General features: G+C 41.5%; 1 protein-coding gene across 1 annotated transcript in view; it reads right to left on the reverse strand.

Moving 5' to 3' along the window:
* KCTD16 (potassium channel tetramerization domain containing 16) overlaps positions 1–23530 on the reverse strand; it is a 295719-nt gene that overhangs the window by 259944 nt on the left and 12245 nt on the right. The window contains exon 2 of the mRNA XM_003782083.2: positions 968–2113. Coding sequence (XP_003782131.1) covers positions 968–1799 — 832 coding nt within the window. The 5' untranslated portion in view covers positions 1800–2113. The remainder of the gene's footprint in view (positions 1–967; positions 2114–23530) is intronic.

The raw sequence follows: 23530 nt of genomic DNA on the forward strand, positions 1-23530 counted from the left end.
TATTTCTTGTGGGATTCACTTCACTCAACTCCCAGGCCTGTTGAAAATCAGCAGCTGAAGCAAGCATCACACATTGATTTACTATTTCCTTTCAGAGATCAATGGCTCATTGGTAACGCCCTTTCATCAAACAGGGCAAACTGCCCCATATATTCATTTAAGCAAATGAACTGACCTCTCAGCACCCCTTACTTAAAATGCTTCAGCATAACTGTTTTCTTTCTTCCCCCGGCTTCCTTTTATGTCAGTAACTCCACCACCTCCGCTGTCTGAAGGTGTCTGCACATGATTGACAATTCTCAAGGATCTAGTTCCTTTTAGATAGCTCTTAAATGAAGTTCAGCTTAATTAAGTCTGCAGCACAACTCAAGTCTCAGTACAAAATGCTAAAGAATCAAATAGCAGATTTGTAAAGCCCATAAAAGCAAATTTCAGACTTGGGGGGGGGGAAAGGGGGCCTTTCAGCAGTCTGTACTGCCATCTAGCCAAGACCACGTCATTCAGTGCAACATCCATTTGTGTTTTCAAAGCCTCTGATGAAAGCAAGTCTTCCCAACCAGCTTAATAGACCTCAAAGTTCTGCTAAATGAATATACAGCAGTACTTTATCCATGCTGAGTCTACCAAGCTTCCATGGACCAACAGCTAAGTTGTAATCACCAACCTTATTGATATCCCAATTCAATATCTCATAGAAAGACATACTTGCTTTCATTTTATCTAGTACCCATACCAATATCATATGCATCTGGTGATTTTTGAGACCTCTGAATATTCTGTGACTTCACAGAAAAAATGGGAAAAAGTTGCTCTGGGTAAGACATGCAAGCTGAATTATAATACTCTATGACTCAAGAGTTGAAACGATCACAAATCATATTTCCTAGATATTGACAGAACACATGCACCATATACATCTGGGAAAGAATTGATACAATGAAAAATTCAAAGAACCCTTTGTACTTACGGTAGAAGACATATTCAGTGTAGCTTGACCAGATCTTGTCATCTGTATATTGGTTGATGAAAGATGCTGTCACCGATGAGTTACAGGCTACCATGTGGAATCCACACTCTGACAACATATCAAAAGCCCTTTCCAGATGCTTGAATTTTAGATAAAATCTAGAGGTGTATCTTTCTGGGGCTCGGTCAGGGTCTCTGCTTTCATTCAAAGTTTCTCCAAAGACTTCCTTTGCCAAGGAAATCCTTCCACAAACCAGAATCCTGGGAACTCTCCGAAACTTGGCATCTGCTTGTCCCTCTCTGCCCAAGGTGCAGGATCCCCTGTAACCCACAGTAATGAAGCCCCACTTGCGGTCGGCAGGCAGCAGTGAGGACGGGGGGCAGATTCTCGTGTCACTCCCTTGGGAGGCGTCTTCAAAGTCACTGTGGCAGAATTCATCCGGGCTTTGCTTGATTTCATCGGGGGTCAGGAGTTTGACCAAGTCTGGGAGCTGGAAGTACTCAGCTTCCCTTTTCAATCTTCCTTTTTCTGGAAAGTGATCAGGCAGAACCACCTGCCTATCCCTGAGATAGTCCAGAATATAACGGAACAGGAATCCATCTCTGTCAATGAAAAACCTTCCCTTGGAGTCCTTGGCTAGATCGTTAGCCATGTCTCTCTTTGGGGAAAACATTTTCCACAGGAGGGAGTGAGGGATGCTTACTAATGTAGAATGGCGAGTGAAATAAACTTGACCCCCGACATTCAGCTCTATCACATCGGGGAAGGAGTTGGGGACTGAGGCCCCTTGTTCTCGAGGGTAATAACGACTACAGTTTCCACTGAGAGCCATCGCCCCTTTCTTCTTCTCCTATTTTGATTTAAAGGTGAAATCCAATGCAGTCACAGCCCTGTGCTTTGCATCGACTTGGAAGGAAGGGGAAAGAATGCTAACTGGTTAAAAATGACCTCCTCTTACCCCAGTTTTTTTCCCGGGAAAGAAAATTTTTGAAAAGTCCACAGGTGAAAGGATGCCGAAAAAGTAGCTTAACCCCGGGCTGCTGGTGAGCTATTACTTCATGGAATACAGGCGACTCATCTGCATCCAATCTTCCACCAAGCTCAGGAGGCAAGTCAAGCCAAGTCCCCAGCTACTCAGCTGTCCGTCTGAAGGAAAAGAGAAAAAATTATTTCCTCAAACACAGAATGAGTCAGAGAAGAGTCCTCTGGAGAGAGGAAGGAGGAGAGAGAGGGAGGGAGGGCAGAAGAGAAAAGAGGGAGGGAGGCTGAGTTTTTGTGTTGTTGTTTTTTTTTTTTTTTTACATAAGCAGTCTCAGAACTACTGATTCCAACCATTCTTCAACTAAATCATAGCTTCTGTCATGCTGTTCTGTGTCTACACGTTTATCCGGAAGCCTGTCTCCATTAATTACTATTTAAATGGTTCTATTAAAAAAAAAAACAAAAACAGTTCTTTCTGTAATTCTACATTAAAAAGGAATATGCAATATTCAACTTCAAAAAAGGAATTTTTTTTTTCAGCTGGACAGGAAAAGCAGTAAGTCTTGGAGCTTACCTTAGTGAGTGCTGGAGACCCAGTTCTTGAGAAGAAATAACCATTTGTGAAGCAATCGGATCCACAGCCACCGAGTCTGGATCTTGCCAAATCCCAGACAGGTAAAGGACAGAGGTACCAAGGAAAAGCGCCAGAGATATGTGCTCTTCGAAAATAATTTATACACATACAGATCTGTGTCTTTATAGAAATGTATGTTTTTATGTATCTATGGATGAATTCACTCCCAATCTCAAGTTAAAACAAGTCACAAAAAAGTTAAGCCGTGATGAGAGGTGGTTGGGTTGAAGATGTAAGCAGAGGAAAATATTCAACCAAAGCTTTTCCAGGAAAAAAAAAATCAAAAAACCCAAACGTTGAGAAAGGATCCTTGAAAGATAAGAGAGTTACTAGAGGTTCCCGGGACTTAGCAGCTTTTCGGAAAGCCCAGAAGCAGACAGCGAGCGCGACGTGCCCTGCTGGGGTCCCAGGTAGCCGTCCCACCTGCCGGCAAGGGCAAACGCACTCCCATGTTCCCAGGCAGGTGGGAGCCGGCGGGCGCCGAGGCCGCCGCAGCGCCGAGCGGCCGGCGGGGGGCTCGGGCTCCGGCGTCTCTGGCGGTGGAACTGGGTGGTTCTACAGTTCCCAGTGCAGTTCGGATGCTGTTGTTTCAGCAGTGCAGGCAAGAAACCATCCAGGGAAATGACTATTACATCATCTTAAAGGAATATGGCTTGGAGAGCGCGGAGGCAGTACGAGTCACGTCCTCGTCGGTGACAGGTTGCCAGGACTGCACGGGGACGCCGCGCTCCGGCGGTGGGCATGTGGCTGCCAGGCGCCCGGGCTGGGGCGGGGACGCGGCGCTGCGCAACCACTTCCCTCCCGGTCCTGCCTGGGAGCCCCGGGGTTCCAAGGGCCTTTTCTTTGCCCGTCCTTTCTTGCCTTTACCTCCAGCAGCACCGCCCCCCAGCAGTCGCCCCCCACCCCAGAGGTGAGATAAAAGCCCAAGTGAGTCTTCAGTTGAAAAATCCACAGACAAGCCCTTTCAAAACATAAACTGAATTTCTGCTGAAGGGCAGATGTCCCCTCTAAAGCTTATTTCATAAAAAATTACACTGAATGACCCCAATGTTCAAACTCTAAAGTGGTTTTTAAAAAACCTTTTGATTAAAACCATATCCACTCAAACGCCCTCCTTTTTCTTCCCTCCTTCCTCTTTCTGCCACTACCACTCCCAACAAATAAATACATACATGCATACATAAATTGCTTTCTCTCTGAAATTACCAATGCTCTTTCACAAAGAATATATGAAGCACTGGCACCCGCAGAAATCCCACAGTTCACGTCAGTTAAATCGTTATCTTTAACTTACCTGTAAGAAATTGCTACCTGCAACCTTTCTCTGGGGCTGTTTTCTTACCCAGCATCTCTTTGGACGTGTCCCCACCCCCTCCCACCCCATCCCAAGAGGACTGTGGTGGAAGACACGCCTGCTAAAAGACATTTTACTCCTGTTCCAGAGGGCTCCCTTAAGTGCATCATTAGAGTTTCAGGAAGGCATTTCCAGGGCAACCTAATCCACTGACAAAGTGCTTCCAGTTGAGTCTGCCAGTCAATAATGGCCCAGCCAACAGCTTACAGTAAGTCGGCCATTTCCCCCTTTAAAACGCCAGTGTCTTCTTAAGGCTCACAGTCCTGATAAGAATATAGTACTCGATCAATGGATCATAGACGTGAGGCACATTCCATCCCAAACAATTGCTACTTTTAACAAACGAAAACCAAAAATGGAGAGGAACAGAGGGATTAGATACATTTTATGAGACACATGTGTTTATTGCCAACTCTCACCCCCAAAATAAGCTTGAAGATACCCTCAACAGGAGGATAAATTAATTTCTGGCTTAACAATCTTTTCTTTCAGTTGGGTTACTGAACACATTCAGAGTTTTAGCTAACATGCCAATACCTGATTGTACTTGACTTTGTTTCTTTAACTAATGCATTAGCCTGTTCTGGCCTCAATCATTAGTATTTTAATGCTGGACCAATCATGGAAATGTGTTATGTGATGCACTTATATCGCCATCTAGTGTCCTAACCTATCATTGCAACTCTGTACCTGGCAACTGAACAAAAAAAAAAATTAGATTTTCCTTTATTTTTACATTTGTATAATAATTCGAGTTTACTTGGCATTCACTGTTTACCATGACAACAAAGTAAACATTTAATTTCCCACCAGGTCAGTGAAATAAATAAATCTGAACCTATGCCTATTAAGTGCTACTTTGGGTTGTAAGTAAGTAAATATTTGTGTTTTCTTTTATTTCTAAGAGACTAGGCCAATACACCATGACAATAGCTCTGGAGTGTGGGTATTAAACTATTCCAGAGGCAGTTCGGCAGGAGGCAGGGAAGAAGAGTAACAAAACTATAGCCTTTTAAAGCTAAAAGGAAGTTGAGAAATAAAATTTAGCCATCTCTTAAAGAAGTAGGACTGAGGGCCAGAGAGGGATGGTGCTTCCTTAGGGTCCTATAACTGCAGACTTTCACTGTGGGCTTTAGACCACTGCTTCTTCAGGGTGGTCCATGTGCTGTTTTTAACCTTGGATATTCTTGAATAGGGACAGAAAGGAAGCAAATAAAGAAAACAAGACGAATCTCAAGATTACTACAAAAATTTTTCCTTAAAAGAAGAAAACAGCAAGTCATCATCAAGAGTTTTAATATTAATTTAAATTGGGAAGCTAAAAGGTTTTCTAGTTTAAAGAATTTCAAAACTAAAAAGTTCTGCTCGTTCATCTGGGTTTACCAGTTAGGGTATTTTTGAAACACAAGTAGGTTCTTAACCTTTTTTGAAAATTGTCTTCTTGGAGAATCTAATAAAACCTGGGGAAGTAACCAATAAGAATCAAAGTTTGCATTCGATGGCAGAACAGAACATTCAGAAAGGCCTGAGTCAGGAGTAGAATGGGGGTTGGTAGGGTGGAGGCGGGATATGGCCAGTGATTGGCATTTCCAGAAATCATCCACTTTTGACTATGAAACTTCTTTTTGAAATGAGGTTGTGCACATATTCCTAAAAACACACTCAGAGTATTAAAAAACATAAAGCATCACAGATGATCTTTACTTGTGATTCATGATTAGGCCCTACCACCTGAAAAATACTCTGAATTACTATTTTTTAAAAACACTGTAAATATCCTATATATTGCACAGTCACATTACATTGATTTGTGGTAAAAGTGTTCATTTATTATAGTTAACAGTTAAAAATAAAAAACTTACCTCTAGCTCTCTTTAGGTATTTCTACCTTTTAATCTACATGGAGCCTAAAGAAATCAAGGCCTCTCTCACTTCTGAGAGATAAGGGGTCTGGTTCAAGATGGGCTTGAAGCCCATTTATGTTGTGGTCCCTAGAGCCTAAGTTAGCATCCCCTGATCTGTACTCCTTCTTGTTTCTTTAGTCTCAGGGATGCAAAAAATGAATGGTGATATTAAAAAGATAAAAGGCTTGAAGGAAATAAAGCAATATATGTACCACTCTATAGAGAAATTGAAATAGTGCTAGAGTAAGCGAGTGCATGTCCAGGAAGTTGTCAGTAATCCTGGCTGTGTGGTGCCTTAACAAGAGGCAAGAAGCCAAGTCTCGGCTATAAGTGTATTCCTATCCTTCGTGTCAGCAGATAACACTGCTAGTGTTATTATTCTCTTCTGGCAGCTATCTGCTGAAACGTTGTGAGATGGCACTCTGAGCCCAAAGGCTGATCAACATACAGCAACAGATTTCTCTTAGGGGAAGCGCAAACAAGAATGTTTCACTCTGTTCTTTGTAATATGCAAGCATTATAACACATCAACACATACATTAGGCAAATTGAGAAACTGATAAAATGGGATTTGGCCTCTGTTTCCCATTCCCTACTTTCCCCATAGATGAATGTAGAAGGGAATATTCTCAACAAACCACTTTAATTGGGGAATAATGTAATCACTCCCTACATCCTCACTCTTCACACACCCTCAAGTTTCCTCTGTCTCTAGACGGAGAGTGCTTTTAGGCTGACTGTCTTTGCTGTCAAGGAGGGAATTGTTCTCATAAACTTGCTCATGCTAAGATGTTGCACACTCATTGTGTTATGGGCCCCAAGGGCTCCTGCATTACCACCATCATCCTAATAGCAACTGTTGACGTAGGCTGACAATCAAGTCCTCGCCACAGTCATCACCCCCCCTTTCTGCTCTGCCTGAGTGGCTGTGTGACTTTGGAAAGGAGACTCACTGTCTCTGAGCCAGGATAAAATGGTTATAATAATACAAACTGCCTCCCAAGAGTGTGTGCAAATTACATGATACATGTAATACATTGCATGTATATTATTGTGTGATATTTATAATGCATATAAGTACTCTGGCTCTTAGTGTGTATGTAATAATTTCCACTAGTATCCATGACAGTGGTAAAAGCAGTTGTATTCATTGTTGTTGGGACTTCAAGGCAGGCGTAACAAAAAAGACCCCTAAACACCGATATTCAATTCTACTGTCAAAATTTTTACCCTTCTCAATATGATATTTCAAGTGAAGAATATTGCTTGTTATAATATTTATTTATTATTCACAGGGGAATTTCAGGTCTTGGTGGGGGAGATGGGGAGGCAAAATGAAATGCTGAAAATAATCAGTATCCCAATGGTTAAAAATGAACATGCCAGGATCTTTTCCCAGACAAGGTCATTTTACTAACACCCGTTCATTCGTACCACATGGATTTATTAAGTGCCTTATGTTGTGTCCAGCACAGTGCAAGGTAGGTGAGATGCAAAGTCGAATTTGATACAATCTCTAAATTCAAACACTCACAAGCAAACACACTCAAACTCAACATCATACCAATGAGAAAGAAAAAGATTTAAGTTATAAAATCTCAGGCACTGCTTTTTATTTACAGAAAAATTGCCTGATGCTAGATTTAGCCTTGTTTCTATGTAGTTCATGTATGATTTACACCCGTGATTTTCAACCAGTGTGCCATGAGAGGCTCTTAGGTATGCCATGAAAATTTCTAAAGATCATTGATTAAATGATGTTTGAAAGAAGTTCAGAGCACAGTAAATATATTCTTCTTTTAACTCTTTTTTTTTTTTTATCAACATAGTTTAAGTATGCCATGGAAGTTTAACTGTAGGTTCAAGTGTGCCGTGAGATTTTTAAAAAGGTTGAAAAAGACTGATTTAGACAAACCACTTAACCTCAGGTAGCCTCTGCCATTTCTAAAAGATGGAGCAGTATCCCCTTAAAGAGATACAGTGCACAAGGACAATAATAATATCAAACTCAGCCATTAAATCTTCAGACATCCTAGAAAATAATTTTCTGTGTAAGAAACAGAAGAATAAGGCAGCAAACAGTGATCTTTCTTGCTAACGTAAAGCCTAACAAGAAAGAATTTGGATTAGACGTGCGTAATCTTAAAGTTGAGAGGGGACCCCCTTCTATGTCATCCACTCCAGCCTCCCGCTCAGCTAAAAGTTTGAGATAATAGCAAACATCTGGTCAGTCATTTCTCTCACAGTCTCTCTGAAACAACTCCTGAACTCTACTGTCAGAAAATGCAAATGAAGGCAAGAACTATTTGTATCACCATGGTGTCTCTGACCAGAAGTTGACGGGAAGAACTTCTAAGTCAAAGAGCATTTAGAGATCTGGTCTTTTAAAAAAACATTACACTGATCTGAAAAAGAAAGTACTGCTCTTCAAGTCTAAAGGCAACATTATTGATCATATAAGCAGGGACCCGAGGTTGTGGGCTGTGACTACGTGTGTGTGTGTGTGTGTGTGTGTGTTTGTAGTAGAGATGGATGAGAAGTTACCTTAAGAAGGTTTCTAGGGCAAAGAGCTGAAGTTGGTGAACAATAAGGCTGTGAAGGTGAGTAAAGCCAACGGCCACCTATCAAACTATAATCTCATGGGCATGAAGCCCAACCAACAGAAACGTAGCCTCTGTTTATTACAATGGATTGGCAAATAGGGAAAACATAGAATATAGTTCTCCAAGTATCAGACAACAGGTTCCAGTAAATGTTTATGTGCTATTTTAAGAATAGCTATAGCAGACAAACACCTCCCTATAGTCCTCCCCCTGCCTGTCTAACCGTGTTGCCTTACGCACTGTACACTGTACTAGGCACGTGGCCATAGTCCTCATAAGTGCGCTATATGCCGGGTGTAATATATCACTTGGTAAAGGAGTAGTGTAATTGGTAAGCCAGTAATTATCAACCTTTTATCTCCTACCACGTGTCCAATGACATCTTTGTTTTCATTCCAAAATAGGCAGTATGAAATCAGAATAAGCTTAGGTGTTAAGGTGAAAAACATTTAAAAAAAAAAATTAATCAGAACTTGCAATGATATCTCAATTGTCTTTAGAATGAATTTCAATATTTTTCTAAATAGATATATGTATCTATAAATGGAATTTGTTAAACCCCTTGAAGCAACTTGCAGGAAACAGAGTTTAAACGTCCTGGTGGTAATGAAAAGGAACGGGTTTGGGGATTAGGTAGAACAGGATTTGAAAGAGGCACCTACTGCCGGCTGTATGATCGTGGGCAAACCCTTTACTCATTCACACTGGCAATGTCACTGATCCCCTTTCTGAAAGCCTGCTTCTCCCTGCCAGGAGGGAAACAAGAGAAGGTGAAGGGTTACTGAGAATTCTAAGCACATTTGTCCTGGGAGATGGATAATTAGTTCATTTAAAAACCCACCTTCCTGCTTTAGAAAGTAGCTACCCCTTTCAGAGAATGATGAATGGGTGAAAGTGAATGAACAGGCTGGCTCATTCAAAACATCTCCCATCATTTTACAGTGATTCAGCAGTGTGACTTTGGTGTAGCAATGGTCTGTAGAAGACATTTTTCACAACTGAATCCAAACATGTCACACTCACAGGGTGAAATGAATCTTACCAGTGGCATCTGCAGGTGAGAAACAGCAAGAAGAAAGAAGGGCAAAGACCAAATAACAAATGGAAAGATTTAGCTCAAGGAGCAGAACTGAATTGTTTCATTAGAGGACTTGAGAAGTCGAAGCTGGGTATGGCAGGTGTGCTCTGAATGCTACCTTTTTTCTTGCCTTTTGAGTTATTTGCAAGAAATCCTTGGGACAGGGATCATTTTTCATTCATCTTCGTAACCCCAAGCAGGTAGTACAAGGTCTGACATCTGGAAAAATGATCAATTAATGTTTGTTGAATTAAATTGCAAGAACAAAAGCGACATCCTCAGAATGGCTCCAGGAGATGATATGGTTAAGGTGCTGACAGGGTCACGTCAGATCAAGCTGTTAGTTGGGAACATGAGGTAATTGATACCAGTTTATTTCTCCAAACATTGAGTTCTACACGCTAGCAGGAACCTTTTCATTGGGTCGGGTCTCAGAGAAATAACCTGACTGCAAAAACTAGCCTCTCTTCATCCACTGCTGCAAAAAGGTCATTCAAGTCCTCAATATGGGGTCAAATTGAAATAGAAGAAAGAGAGGCCATTAAAAGACTCTCTCCTGAAACAGAGATCACAGAGTTTCTATTTTCAAAATTTCACTGCCACCCATTTCTTAAAAGACTCATGGCTATGCCAGTGGCCAAATTAATAAAATTAAAAACTAAAACTGACCCTAACTGCCAGACAATTCCACGTAGTTTATGTGCTTTAATTAATACCATGATCCTAAGCTATTCACTGTGGAGAAAATAAGAAAGCCTGCAAGAGGTTAAGTTACCAGCAACAGATCACACCGAATCTGTCTAATTCCAAAGCCCCCCTTAACTACATCAAATTTATAAGGGCATGTAGTTTGTTGTATTAAATGTTCTCCTACGTATACAATATTTAGATTTGTTCTTGCACGAAGCAACAACACATTCCAAGCATAGCTCACCACTGTTTCTGATGCGAGTACAGTGCCGAGCACAGAGAAAACACTCCTTGAGTATCTGTCAAAGAACTGTTGCAATGAACAAATGAATGAATAAGTGAATGAACAAAAGAATGAACAAATGATCAATTAAGAAAACAGCATCCAGAAATGTCAGCTGGATGCAGCAAGAGCCTAATCTGAAAGTTTGGCATATCTAAGTTTGGAATGTTGACTCCAAATGGGAAATGATCCAAGGGTTTCAAATATATATATAAACTTTAAGAACACAGCATCAGAGAACTGGCCTTTCATGAATCCAAAATAATAGGTAATAGAAATGTATATATTCATTTTCCAGAATGTAGAAGCTCGTAGAAATAAGAAATTGTTTGAGGGATAGGAATCTTTCTCAGAACAATCTTAGTTTTTGTCTTTTTAAAAGTTCTTAGATGCTGAAAAATATGACTGACTTTAAAAATATTTTGGCAAGTTACTAGCCAATTTTAATCCAACTACCTTACTCATCAGTCACTATGCTTCCTTCCCAAAAATATGAGTGGGGTGCGGTGTGGGGTCAGAAAGCCTGATAATGATTCATCTATATGGACACACATACTGGGCACAAGATTTAAGGGGCCAAGGCACACAATTGAAATAGGAAATAGGAACCGTCACCTTTTTACTGTATAATGTAGATTTGCACAGCTTCTGCCAGGGAAATTGCATGTTACCTTTACAGATAATGATCGGAACCTCAAGCACCTCTCACAATTACCTTAAGGCTTCTCACAATGACAGGCTGGTACCAATGCAATGTGTAGTTTCAGTGGCTGCCAGTGGCCACCAGACAATTATTTGAAATGCAGCCAGGGTTGTATATCTTCCCGACAAATCTGGTTGCCATTCATCAGGAAAAAGAATGCCTATGAACAACTGGAGTGACACGAGAAAAGATTTATGTATCTGATAAAAACCAGATTCAACCTGCTGTCTCCTGACCAACCTCTTGAATTTTACATATATTTAAATGAGATCGTGAGAGTGGTTACATACATTTACGTTGTTGGAGTGCCATCATGCTGGACAAAGAAGCTGCAATTACCTCCTAGTCAAGACACTTCGTAAAATCATAAATTAAGATGAAGAATTAATAAATAGGCCAGGGATGCAGTGGTCATGAATGTCTTATTTGCACCAAAGAGAGTTGGCAAATGAGTCCTTTTCATTGCCGTTTTGTCCAAGCATAACACAAAGTGCACATTAAGAGAAAGTAACTACCCAACGAAAAGTGACTGATGGGGTCCATGGGGAGGAGATGAGTGAGTCACAATAATAAAAACTCACTCCCCTCCAAAAAGAAGATCACCTGCAGAGTCACTGGCTAATCAGAGTCAACTTAGAGTCCTTCCCAGAGGCTCACAGAGTAATGGCAACTAACGTTGGTGGAGTCCAACAAAATAAGCTTTGAGCACCTTTAAAATCCCTCTTCTCTTGGCTCGGCGCCTGTGGCCCAAGAGGCTAAGGAGGCACCAGCCACATACACCTAAGGTGGCAGGTTCGAATCCCCAGTCCGGACCCGCCAAACAACAATGACGGCTGCAACCAAAAAATGGCCAGGCATTGTGGCAGGCGCCTGTGGTCCCAGCTACTTGGGAGGCAGAGGCAGGAGACTCGCTTGAGCCCAGGAGTTGGAGGTTGCTGTGAGCTGTGATGCCACGGCACTCTACCCAGGGGGATAGCTTGAGGCTTCATCAAAATAAATAAATAAATAAATAAAATCCCTCTTCTCCTCCATGTCTCCTGCTATCATCCATTTACTCCAATATTTACTGTTTGTACCAGGAACTGTGAGGTAGTGTGGAGGACGTAATGATGAATCAAACGTGAGCCTTACCCTCAATCAGCTTGTAATCCAGCAGGGCAAAAGAAGAGAAAGCACTTACTCTGTGTCCAAGTGGGAAGCGACCGACACAGAGAAGAAAGTAGTGACCGCTATTCAGAGATCTGGGAAGTCCCATGAGAGAAGCAGAGCCAGCCCCAGGTGAGCCATTTTTTTTAACTCTGAGGAACATTACGCCTAGCACAGAGTGCCCATTAATAAATTATAGATGGACTAAAGAAACTGCCACTTTGCGTCACTGTACATTTACTGGGTCTGGAGTATGAGAGCACTCACTTAGAATTCATTTAGAACTGCTGCAGACAGGGCTGGTTCCTCTGAGTGCTCAGGATCTCAGAAATATTTTATATGTGGAGATGAATGTAAGTCCTTTGCAGCACTAGACCGTACATCTAATTTGGTTTTGGTTCTCAGCCAGTGAAGACTAAAAGCTGGTTGAGTGGACCTTCCCAATCCTTTGTTTGCTCCGCCAGGTCCCTCTCTCTGTCATTCCTTGTGTGCCAGTGAACACTTTGGTTTAAGACAATCGGACAAAACTTATTCAAGCCATAGTGCTAGAAATTCTACAGAAGATCAAGAACGATGCTAGGTGGTAGCAAACAAGCTCCACTGTAACAAATGCCATTAAGCAGAAGGTGTAAGAAACCCAGATCAGCAAGGTGTCAGCTGCCTGGTAGGAACCTTTGACATTTTGAAGGACAACATAAGCCTCACTGCAACCTATACAAATATGAAGGGTCGGGCAATTGTCACAGAGTGTCATCAGTAGCACATTCCCGAGGTATGCTGCAGGGATCATACATAGCACCAATGTAGTTAAGGAGATCACATCCAGGAACAGACCCCACACCCTAAACAGGGCATACCTATCGTTGAAGGACAGAGGATGGTGGCAGAGGAGAAATCCAAATGCAATTTCTATTTTAGAGACCCAGAGAACCTTGTAATTAAAGATATCCTGAGGGTTTCAGGAAATTGACTTTCTGTAAGCAGTAATAGTTCTTTAGGGCAAATCGTATAACGCAGAGGCGATGTAATAAAAGAAGTTGCTTGTGATCAGCACAATAGGACAACTTTGTGAGAAACTTTGGTCATCTTTTATCGCTGCAAATAAAGTTTGCCTGACTTACTGACCTGATGTTCACAAGTTCACAGTATTCACGAAAAAAAAAAGACATGAAATATAATTTAAATACCCCCAAATTCTTATTTCCTACATAGAAAAGCAGTGGAGCATCATGGCTGAAAACGGGGCCTTTGGTATCAGGCAATTCTGGTGCCAAATCCCACCTCCACAATTTGCCAGTTGGGAAAGTTTACATAGCTCTCTGGGACACAATTTTCTCATCTGCACAAAAGGAGTAGTGATTGTACTTCCCTTATAGAAATTTTGTGGGAACTAAGTAAGATAATGCCCATGGAGTATTTAGTTCACCCCTATCTGTAGTAAATGCTCAACAAGCGTAGTTGTTGCTGCTATGAGCACACTGCTGGTGCCTTCTAAATGCATTTTGCCCCCAAACTGCTGCAGATTATTAGCTCCATAAGAGCATAATATAAAGCCACATCACTAATATTATCCAGTCCCTATGCTGGGCTCCTTAAGATTGGAAGGAAGAAAGAAAAGAGTCACATAATCTCCACTGGGAGTGCAGGGCCCCCTACGGAGAGATGGTTTTACCGGTGTCAAGGGCACCATATGGCAGTGTCTTAATGTTCCTTATACAGATAACACACTTTCTACTTGCCAAATTATCAGTGTCACCATCTCTGGCCCCATAAGCTCCAGACTTTGCTCCTCATTTGTTAGATGTCACTTGTCCCAGCATGGTCCCTTGTACACAAAGATGTTTGAGATTAAATCTGCACATTTTCAAAGTTCTCTTCTTTCTTCCCTACATCTTCCCCCTTGTTCACCTAATCCAGTCTCAGTAGACCATCATCGCTACGCAAATGACTCCCAAATCTAAATGTTTGGAATTGACCTTGTCCCAACTTCACATACCTGCTGGGTATCTTCATGTGAATCTACCAGCACCTCACACTCAAGTCCAAACTCAAATATCTGTTTCCGGCAATGATCCATTTTATTCCCCCACGTTCTCCTTCTGTGTTAAGGGTATCATTGGTGTCTCTCTGCTGTCCAAATGAAAATCCATCAACTTATTTGCTCCCTTTCCACTGGCTCCCAATACCCAATATTCAAAAGTAGGTATACGTTCTGTCTATAGTAATTCTTTTCAGCTGTTCTATAGTAATTCTTTTCAGCTGTCTCTTCTCTTCTACTTCCATTTGTCCTACCTTTGCCCTTTGCCTCATATCCAACCTCATTTGTTTAACAAATGCTTACTGCACACTCACCATGATCCAGGCAAAGCACCAAGCTATAAGCTCTACATGTTGCGGACCCAGAGATGAAAAGGTACATAAGGTCTCTGCCCTCAAGGACTTCCATAGACCAGAAACACAGATCTTAAGCAAGTAAATGAATGAGCAAGGCAATTTAAATTAGTTATATGTCCTGCAAATAAAATAGAATAGGTGCTATGAGAAGAATGTCCTGGTGGGGGATGAAAGAAGATGGGTACTGGAGGCTAGGTCTCTCTGAGGAGGGGAGTTCAGGCAAGGAGCCAGCTATGAGAAATTCCAGGAACAATGTGTTTCTGGTACAGGGATGGCAAGGCAAAAGCTCATGGGTCTGAGCTGGACCTAAGATGGAATGTTCAAGGATCTGAAAAAGCCAGCAAGTTGCTACCCCGTAAGCAAGGGTGACAGTCTAAGTCTGAGAAGCAGATAGGGACCAAGGCGTAGATTTCATTCTAAGAGTGATAGGAAGTTTTGGTGAGTTTAAAGTTATAAGTGATGTGTTCTGGTTTACTTGTTTTTTAAAGGCAACTGTGGCTGCGATGGGGACGATAGACTATTAGGGGGGTAAGAGAGGTTGTAGGGAGACCATTGAGGATAATTTGCAGTAAATCAGGTGACAGGTGATGGTGGCTCAGGCTAGAGTGAGTGGAATAAATCAGTAAAAGGTGGGTGCAGATTTTGGCTACATTGTGGAGATGCAGGTGGTGGTGTTACCATATGGCTCTGCTAACATTCTCCCTCCTTCCAAGCTTTACCATCCCAGGTTGTTCAACACAACACGGACAGTAACATCTTTCTCAAGATGCCATCTTTTGCCTACACATCTTAACTGGCCCTCTAGTGCTCACAGAGTGAAGTCCAAAGTCTTTAGTACAGATTCAAAACCCTGTGCTATCTGGCCTCATCTGCTTTAGAGAGACATATAATTGGGCATACAGGGAAAGGAAAAAAGAGTTACAAAGCATTTCACAAGTTCTGAGATAAATCATTTCACAAACTGTGACATCCACAGAAGTGGGGCTGACTTCTGATACGTGAGGGCCCACATGCACCCCTCTTTAACTGCTCTTCAAATCTGAAGGATCCTGTCTCAGATGAAAAGAGCCACAATGCATCAACCAGTGACTATGCTTTAACCTCCAAGGGAAGAAGCCGGCAAGCTCTAGCAATGAGAAGAAATCAATTAGCCCCTTAGAACACAAATAAATATATGAATTAATTAATTCTGTTATGAACCATGACTTCATCCATTCCCCTGTGTATAATCTCCAATCACAATGCAGTTGAAGTGATACTTCGCCACCAAATTTAACAATTCAGGTGAACAATATAAAGAGAGAATTTGATAGAATGATGTACATATGATTTCCTCCCTGCTCTGTCTTAAGAAAGCATTTCTTGGAAACCAAAAATTTACATAAGTATCATCAAAGCAGACTTGAGAAGTAACGGGTCCTAACAACCTGGAGGAACAGAAGGGGGCAGTGTTATCACAGTCTCTCGCATCAGCCTGGGGCCTTGAAGAAAAGAAACCGAAACTGTCCCTAAGTAACACTCACTGTTCATGTACCCAGCATCCCGACCTGAGTCCCAGCTTCAAATACCTTGTTCCCTTCTCCTGCCTAAGCCTCAAACTCCTCAACAAAGTTAGAAATAAGATGACCTCTCCATCTATCACCCTGACACGCTCTGCCAAGTCTTACGACAAACTGACCCTTCCCCACAGTAGCTTCAAGAAATACGGACCCATCTCTACATTTACATCAGTTATTGCTTTTCTTTTATAGAATAAATGGTGAAAGAAAAATACTCATATTTAACATGTTATTATCTGAAAGGCCCTAAAAATTTTCTTTGTAATTCTAGAAAAATAGTGATACAGAGCTAGGTACCAAGCACTCAAAACGTGTGCTGATAGCCTGTTACACATAGATAAACAGAAAGGAAACCCTCACAATAACTTAGCAGATACATCTAGAGACAGACCGGGTGGGAGGCCAAAGGTAGTGTGCAGCCCCCAAAGAGAGGTAAATGTTCTTAAATAAATCTGAAGAAGAGGAACTCAGCTGTCTATCTTCAGGGTTTAAGGTCAGAAGATAGAAAGGAATTAGAGGAAATATTGTGACTAGACAAGGTTGCAATGACACTTGAAGGACAGGTAGAACCTAGAACAATGGTCTCAACCTGTGGGTCGCGACCCACAGGAACTGCATTAAAGGGCCGCAGCATTAGGAAGGTTGAGAACCACTGATCTAGAAAGACAGAAGTGAAAAGTTCCCTATGTAGAAGGGAAAAAAGTGAAAGAAAAAAATATGTGTGTAAGTGTGTGCTGGAAGACATATAGAGGAATGAGGAATATTCCCAAAAAGAGCAGCGAATGATCCAATTTGGCTGGAGTAGAAGACAGCCAGGTAGGAACAGCAAGACTGTTGCTGAGAACTCCAAACCTAATTCTGTAAAGAGAAGTAAGTAGTCATCATGAGGTTTCTGAGCAGAAACGACAGGAACAGGTTTCTCAACAACAGCCCCTGCTATACAGTGGTCCAGAGCTCACAAGACCTCTTCCCCCATCAACAATCCCTCTTCTCAGACTCCCATTTCATGGCCCCACTGAAGGGTATGGGTTTGACATGAAAGTTCCAATCATTTCAGTTTTTACAAGCATTTTAAAAAATATTTTCCCTCCATACTCTGACTATGGAAGAAAGACAAAGAGAAAAGCTGCTCTATGACCAAAGTCAAGAAATGTACCATGAATTAGAACTTCGGTGACAATCAGTGACGCTCACTTACAGCAGAGAGTAAGACTGTTCCGTGTGTGTTATTGAGGAGGGGTACACTGTCCATTTATTGATTCACTCAGTAAATACTTGTGGAAGGGGTTCCATATCCCAGGCATTCCTATAGGGCATTGGGGATACCGCAATGAACACAAAATAGCCAGACGCCCTGCCTTCACTGAGCTTACATTCTAGACAATAAAAGCAAAATATGTCAATGTCAGGTGATGACACATATAGTGAAGAAAAAACAGTAGGGTGAGCAGGGCATTAATTACCATGGCATAGGAGAAGGATATGAATAGCAAGTGAGCAAAGGCGACAAAGAAATCGGCGGGGAACACTCGTTCTCTAGTAGCTTAAGTTAAAAAGCCTTTTTCTGGCCAGATGAACCATAGAGGAAGGAGAGACATTTTCATTCAACTATCAATAGTAGTTGATAATAATAGACACGGCAATATTGAATCCCTACTTGGTAACCATGAATGTACTAAGAATTATTTTGTCTATTCTTCACAAGAAGCCATATTACTGTGACACCAGGGGCAAAGGAAAGTGAGACTTGAAAGAAAGAAAAAAAGAAAGAAGAAAGAGAAGGAAAAGAAAGGAAAGGAAACAAGGTTCAGATAATTTCAGTAGCTTGCCCCAGGAACCCTACGCATATGTACAGAACACGGATTTACGTGCAGACAGCCTGACTCCAAAACCTGCACTCTTAACCCAGACACTGGGTTGGGGGTCCAGAGATAAACAAGTCATGGACTCTCCCTGGGAATTGCTCATAGTCTAGTAAGACAGACAGACTCGTAAACAAATAATTCCAGTGCAGTGATAGGAGCTATAATAGAGGGATAACAGAGTTAAGGAGACACAGAGGAAAGAGTGACTAAGTGCCTGGCTGAGGGTGGGGTGAGGGGTTATCAAAATGCAGACGTATTCATTTGTGTTTATGTAATTCATTGCTCTCTCTGGGCCCGGTTACCCACAACTAATCTGCAGTTCCTTCCAAAGACTCTTTCCGGTGGATTTCCCCAGTCTATCTTCACAAGTTGCAGTTTGTCAGCCTCATCCTGCATGCAATAAGTAGTTCTCACACAGAGGCCATATCAAATCTTTATAGCAACCGTGGAGAAGAAAGAAAAATCATAATACAGCAGTCTGCCTTAACTACCCTCATAAAGGGTTAAAGAAGATGACAACCATGTGAATGGAAATGAGAAGACCACACCATGTCCCAACGGGAAAGTGAGGAGAAAGGATACTGACAGATCACCTGAAAAGACTCGAGGCCCCGTGCATTGTGACCCAATGTCACCTGAAAAGACTCAAGGCCCCGTGCATTGTGACCCAGTGTGGCTGACACACATGCACTCAGAAAGGGAAACTATATATTCTGTGAAGGCACTAGCACCATCTGCTTTAAACCTCTAGTTCCTAAACTACGTCTGCAGAGTGGCAGAATTCCCTTAAATTATATATAAATTATGTACCTGTTGGGCGTTTTCTACAGAGATTCCAAAGAATTCATCCAAATTTCAAAACAGTACATGTTCCCCTAAATAGGTTAAAACCTCTACCTTAAACGCATTCAGAATTACTCCAGTAGATTTAAGTATTAGAAGTCTGGCATAATTGAGAAGGTCCACAATGTCTGAGTGACGGCTTTGATATTGATGTTATTTATGATCTTTATCAAAGTGTTTGCAAATTAATGTGCCTCTTAGGCCCCCACACATGAATATAAAACACCACCACGACTTCAGGGTGTACCTCAGACTATGTTGTGCATAGTTGACCCTCCTGTACAGGAAGATTAGCTTTCCAAAGAAACTGTCAGTTCAGTATTGACTCACAACCTTTGTACAAGGGGATGGAAACTTGACTGAGAAAGACAATATTGCATTACCCATCTGGTATTTTCAAGCTATATAAACCCTCCCATCCTCCCTTTCTCCACCCCTACCCTTATTCTAGTCCTTACTATTCATAACTCGAGTTATTTATCTGTTGATAACTTCTCTTCACATATAGTTGAATGACTTTAGGCACAACTTACATGTTCTTTTGGTTAGTTGCTTCTTTACTAAGTGTGTTCTACAGCCATTGGAGAGGTTTTGAAAATAGTGGAGAATCTTCCACTTCTTTTCTGATGCTGCCCAATGACAAATTCCACAGAGGCTGAAATGTTCTACCTACTAACCATCAGCCTACCCAGTTTGGGTTCAGTCTCTCTCATGAGTTGAAGGAAAGGATTTAGGTTTAGAATGCTGTGTAACTCTAAGCTCCACCAGGAAATTGTTACAACTAACTTTAAGTGTTTTCTCATGTGCGTTTTATTAAAAGGCGTAAGAAATCAGAAAATCTAAGGTGACAATTTGGCTCTGATGTTTCCCTACTGCTCCATAACAGTTAATCTGGGAGAGGGACACGGTAAATATCTATTAGCTTTTGGGAAGTATCAAAGGGCAATTTGCAAAGGAGGATCAACAGGAAAACCCAGATGAAATCTAAGATTTGGGCAATTCATTGTCAACCAAAACATTTGCCTCATCTCCTCCCTGTCAAAGAAGCCTTGCTGTTGTGACAAGAAGCAAGAAATCTATTATGACTGCAGATTATCAGAACCTCTTGCCAAGCCAAGTGAAAAACAATTCCAGATATGTAACTTCTCAGTGGAACAGTATGTATGAGCCAGACTCAAAGGGAAGAGTGCCGTCTACCAGGCTAACCACATCCACTTTCAGTTGGGCTGGAAGCGTGGTTACTCAAGCGATCACTTGTGCAAGTACCTTTTCATGAAATAACAGGCTGGGGTAGAATGGCTGCTGGCAAAATCACCTAAACAGGGCTCCAGCTGGCTTTCGATAAATAGGCTTCTCTCCTCAAAGGTGTCACACAGTGCAGCGGCATCTGGAATGTGTAGAACACAGGAAAAATCAAAACGTTCACAGAAGATTTAACTAACAACACCACTCCGATATATATGAAGCAATCCAGAGATCAACAGCCAAAGAAGGTTAATAAACAAGTATGCAGTTAAAAAGCCTACCCCCTGCTGGCCCTGGGTCATTAATGATGCAGTAAAAGCAACTCATTTTTAAAATTTTCTTTGTGTATGTTCTACCAATAAAATTCAAATTTGAAGAAAAGGAGGACCCTAGTGATATTTTTGTTATAGCTGTAAGAATAAACTCTCTATTTCTCTCCCTGCCCCTCTGTTTCTTTCTCACTTGGGGGCAGGGGGACCAGCTACCTTTAAAACTCTAAATTTTAGAGGGGGGAATGGGTGGAGGGAGGGGGTTTGGAGGGATCACTTCTGAGGTTTATCTTATAGGGGTACAAGTGAATCTTTCTAAGAGTAGAATGTGAACGTTTCAAAACAATAACTGAGAAAATGACACGAGGGCTGTGTTGACCAGTTTGATGGAATTATTTCGGATTGCATGTGAAAACCCCACACTGTACCCCAGAAGTGCATTAATGTATATAGTTACCATTCAATAAAAAAAAAAAAAACTCTAAATTTTATTGACCTTGGATTTTTTTTTAATCCCTCCACGTTGGGGGGGGGGAGGTAGTCCTTAGAATGAGAGGAAAATGAAAGCTAAAATATTACCCGAAATTATCCATGCAATATGCATAGTGGCTATGATTATAATAATCAGCCAGGAAAATGCATTATGTCATTGACAGGTAGAAAATTGCCATAAGTGGTTTGCAATGTCCATGGCTAACAGCCTGGAAAAAAATTAATCTCAGAAATAAGTGAGATTTGTCATATCCCTCAAACATGTAAGATTTAAGTTCTACAAACTATTCTTTCTTTCATGTTTGTGTGTACAAGGAATTGAGGAGCTGAAAAGTCCCAAGGAGCCCTTTGGTTATTTGAATAATATTTACTTCCCCAGTGATATAGTAATTCTGTGAGGGAAGGAATCATGACCTTTTTTGTTCATCACTGTACCCCATCTCCACACCCCATCTCCACCATCTGAAGCACAGTTTCTGCCACGTAATAGTTCAATGAAGGGTTGTTGAATGGATGAATTAATACATCCCCAATTACAGTTTCTTTTTTCTGTATTTTCAGTCGTGAAAATTGAGACCAAGGAAAGATAAATGGCTGGTATTGTATATCCAGTGGTAAAAATGGCTCAGTCTCCATTTCTCCTCTCTCAACCAAATCCTTGCCATTTTCAGTGATCCTCTGCCTCCATCCAGTTCATTAAGAGAACTACAAATTGGGTGGCGCCTGTGGCTCGGTGAGTGGGGCACTGGCCCCATATACTGAGGGTGGTGGGTTCAAACCTGGCTCTGGCCAAACTGCAGCAAAAAATAGCTGGGCATTGTGGTGGGTGCCTGTAGTCCCAGCTACTCGGGAGGCTGAGGCAAGAGAATCGCCTAAGCCCAAGAGCTGGAGGTTGCTGTGAGCTGTGATGCCACAGCACCCTAGCAAGGGTGACAAAGTGAGACTCTGTCTCTAAAAAAAAAAAAAAAGAGAGAGAGAGAGAACTACAAATTTGTGTAATGTTTGTCATCACTGTATGAAAGTATGACATCACTAAACAAAAATGTAATCTTCTCCGACTTCGGCCATTTTATAAGATATTCAAACTTTAATATACTTGATGCATTACCTTTGATGCTTTGTTTATTAAGATCACGTTGAGAGAATGTGAGTAACTGGAAGATAGTTTGGTACTTGCTTAAACAAACTAGTTTTTACAAATGTCCTTTGTGGGAGGCCCAGACTGGATTTGAACCCGTCAGCTCCAGTGTATGTGGCTAGCCACTGAGCTACAGGCACCGAGCCAATTGTCCCGTTTCTTATACAGACTTCAGTTTCTACATATGACAAGCAACCTGCCTTATGAAGGAGTGGAGAAGAGGCTCTAGAATAGGCCTTCCTGAGTTAAAATCTTGACTATATCATTTATAAATGGAGTCACCTAGAGCAAGTTATCATACTCCCTCTGGTACATCCAACCACTTCTGCACCTCAGCTTTCGCATCAGTAAAATGTGGTGATAATAGCACATGTTTCACAGAGTTCTTATAAGGATTATTTAAGACAATATGTGTAAAGTATTTAGTACGGAGTTAGTAAGACTAAATCAATTAATATTGGCTATTGTTAGTACTTTTTTATTCTTCAAGTCATTATAAGAAAAGGTTTGCAAAACAATTTTACTTGCACATTTATTCCAAAAGTAAGAAAAATGGCCCTCCACCAAAAAAACCCAAACAATTTAAAAAGCCCATTAAAAACGGGTGTCCAGTAATACTACATGAGGTCCATCCTGCCCCCATCCAAGTTTCTGGGATCCAAGTGGCATTGATGTCACCCTTGTTCCAGGTGTGGGTGCATGACTCACACCTCTGTGGGTAGACTGAGCAGGACATTTTGTACTTCCTGCCATCATGGTTATTACAACAAAGGGCATAGAGCTTGCCAATGGAGAATAATACAAACTCTGTAAAATAATTTAAAGAGGTTTATTCCGAACCAAGTTTGAGGACCATGGCCCAGAGCCATGCCCAAGAAGCCCTGAGCAAGTGGACTTACTGTGGTTGGGTTACATTTTGGTTTTACACATGATAGGGAGACAGGAATTACATGTAAAGCCATCAACCAATCAACATGTGGAAGGTGTACATTGGCTTGGCCTAAAAAGGTGAGACATCTCATAGGGGTGTGGCCCTTAGAGGTTATGCGTGGGTTTAAAGAGTCTTTGATTTATAATTGGTTAAATAAATGAAGGTTTGCCTAAAGGCCTGGAATGTTATTTAAGATAAGGAAGTTGGTTAATTAGAGACAGGACACTGGCTGTATACCCAGACTGAAGAGATTTTTTCACATAAACTGAGGACCTGCAGGTGTGCTTTAAGCTTTGTCCTGTACAGCCTTAGGCCTGTTAGCGAGTTACAAAGGACAGCTCCAAAAAGGGAGGGTGCATGATGAGGCCAGACAGCCAGCAAGTCAGCTTTAGGATATCACCTGGGCCAAGAGAAGGTCAGCTAGGGAGAGATTAAAGTGTTATTTCAGTTC

Source organism: Otolemur garnettii, unplaced genomic scaffold (genome assembly GCF_000181295.1).
Source record: "Otolemur garnettii isolate 467f Iridium unplaced genomic scaffold, OtoGar3 scaffold00003, whole genome shotgun sequence".
In the NCBI taxonomy this organism is placed as follows: domain Eukaryota; kingdom Metazoa; phylum Chordata; class Mammalia; order Primates; family Galagidae; genus Otolemur; species Otolemur garnettii.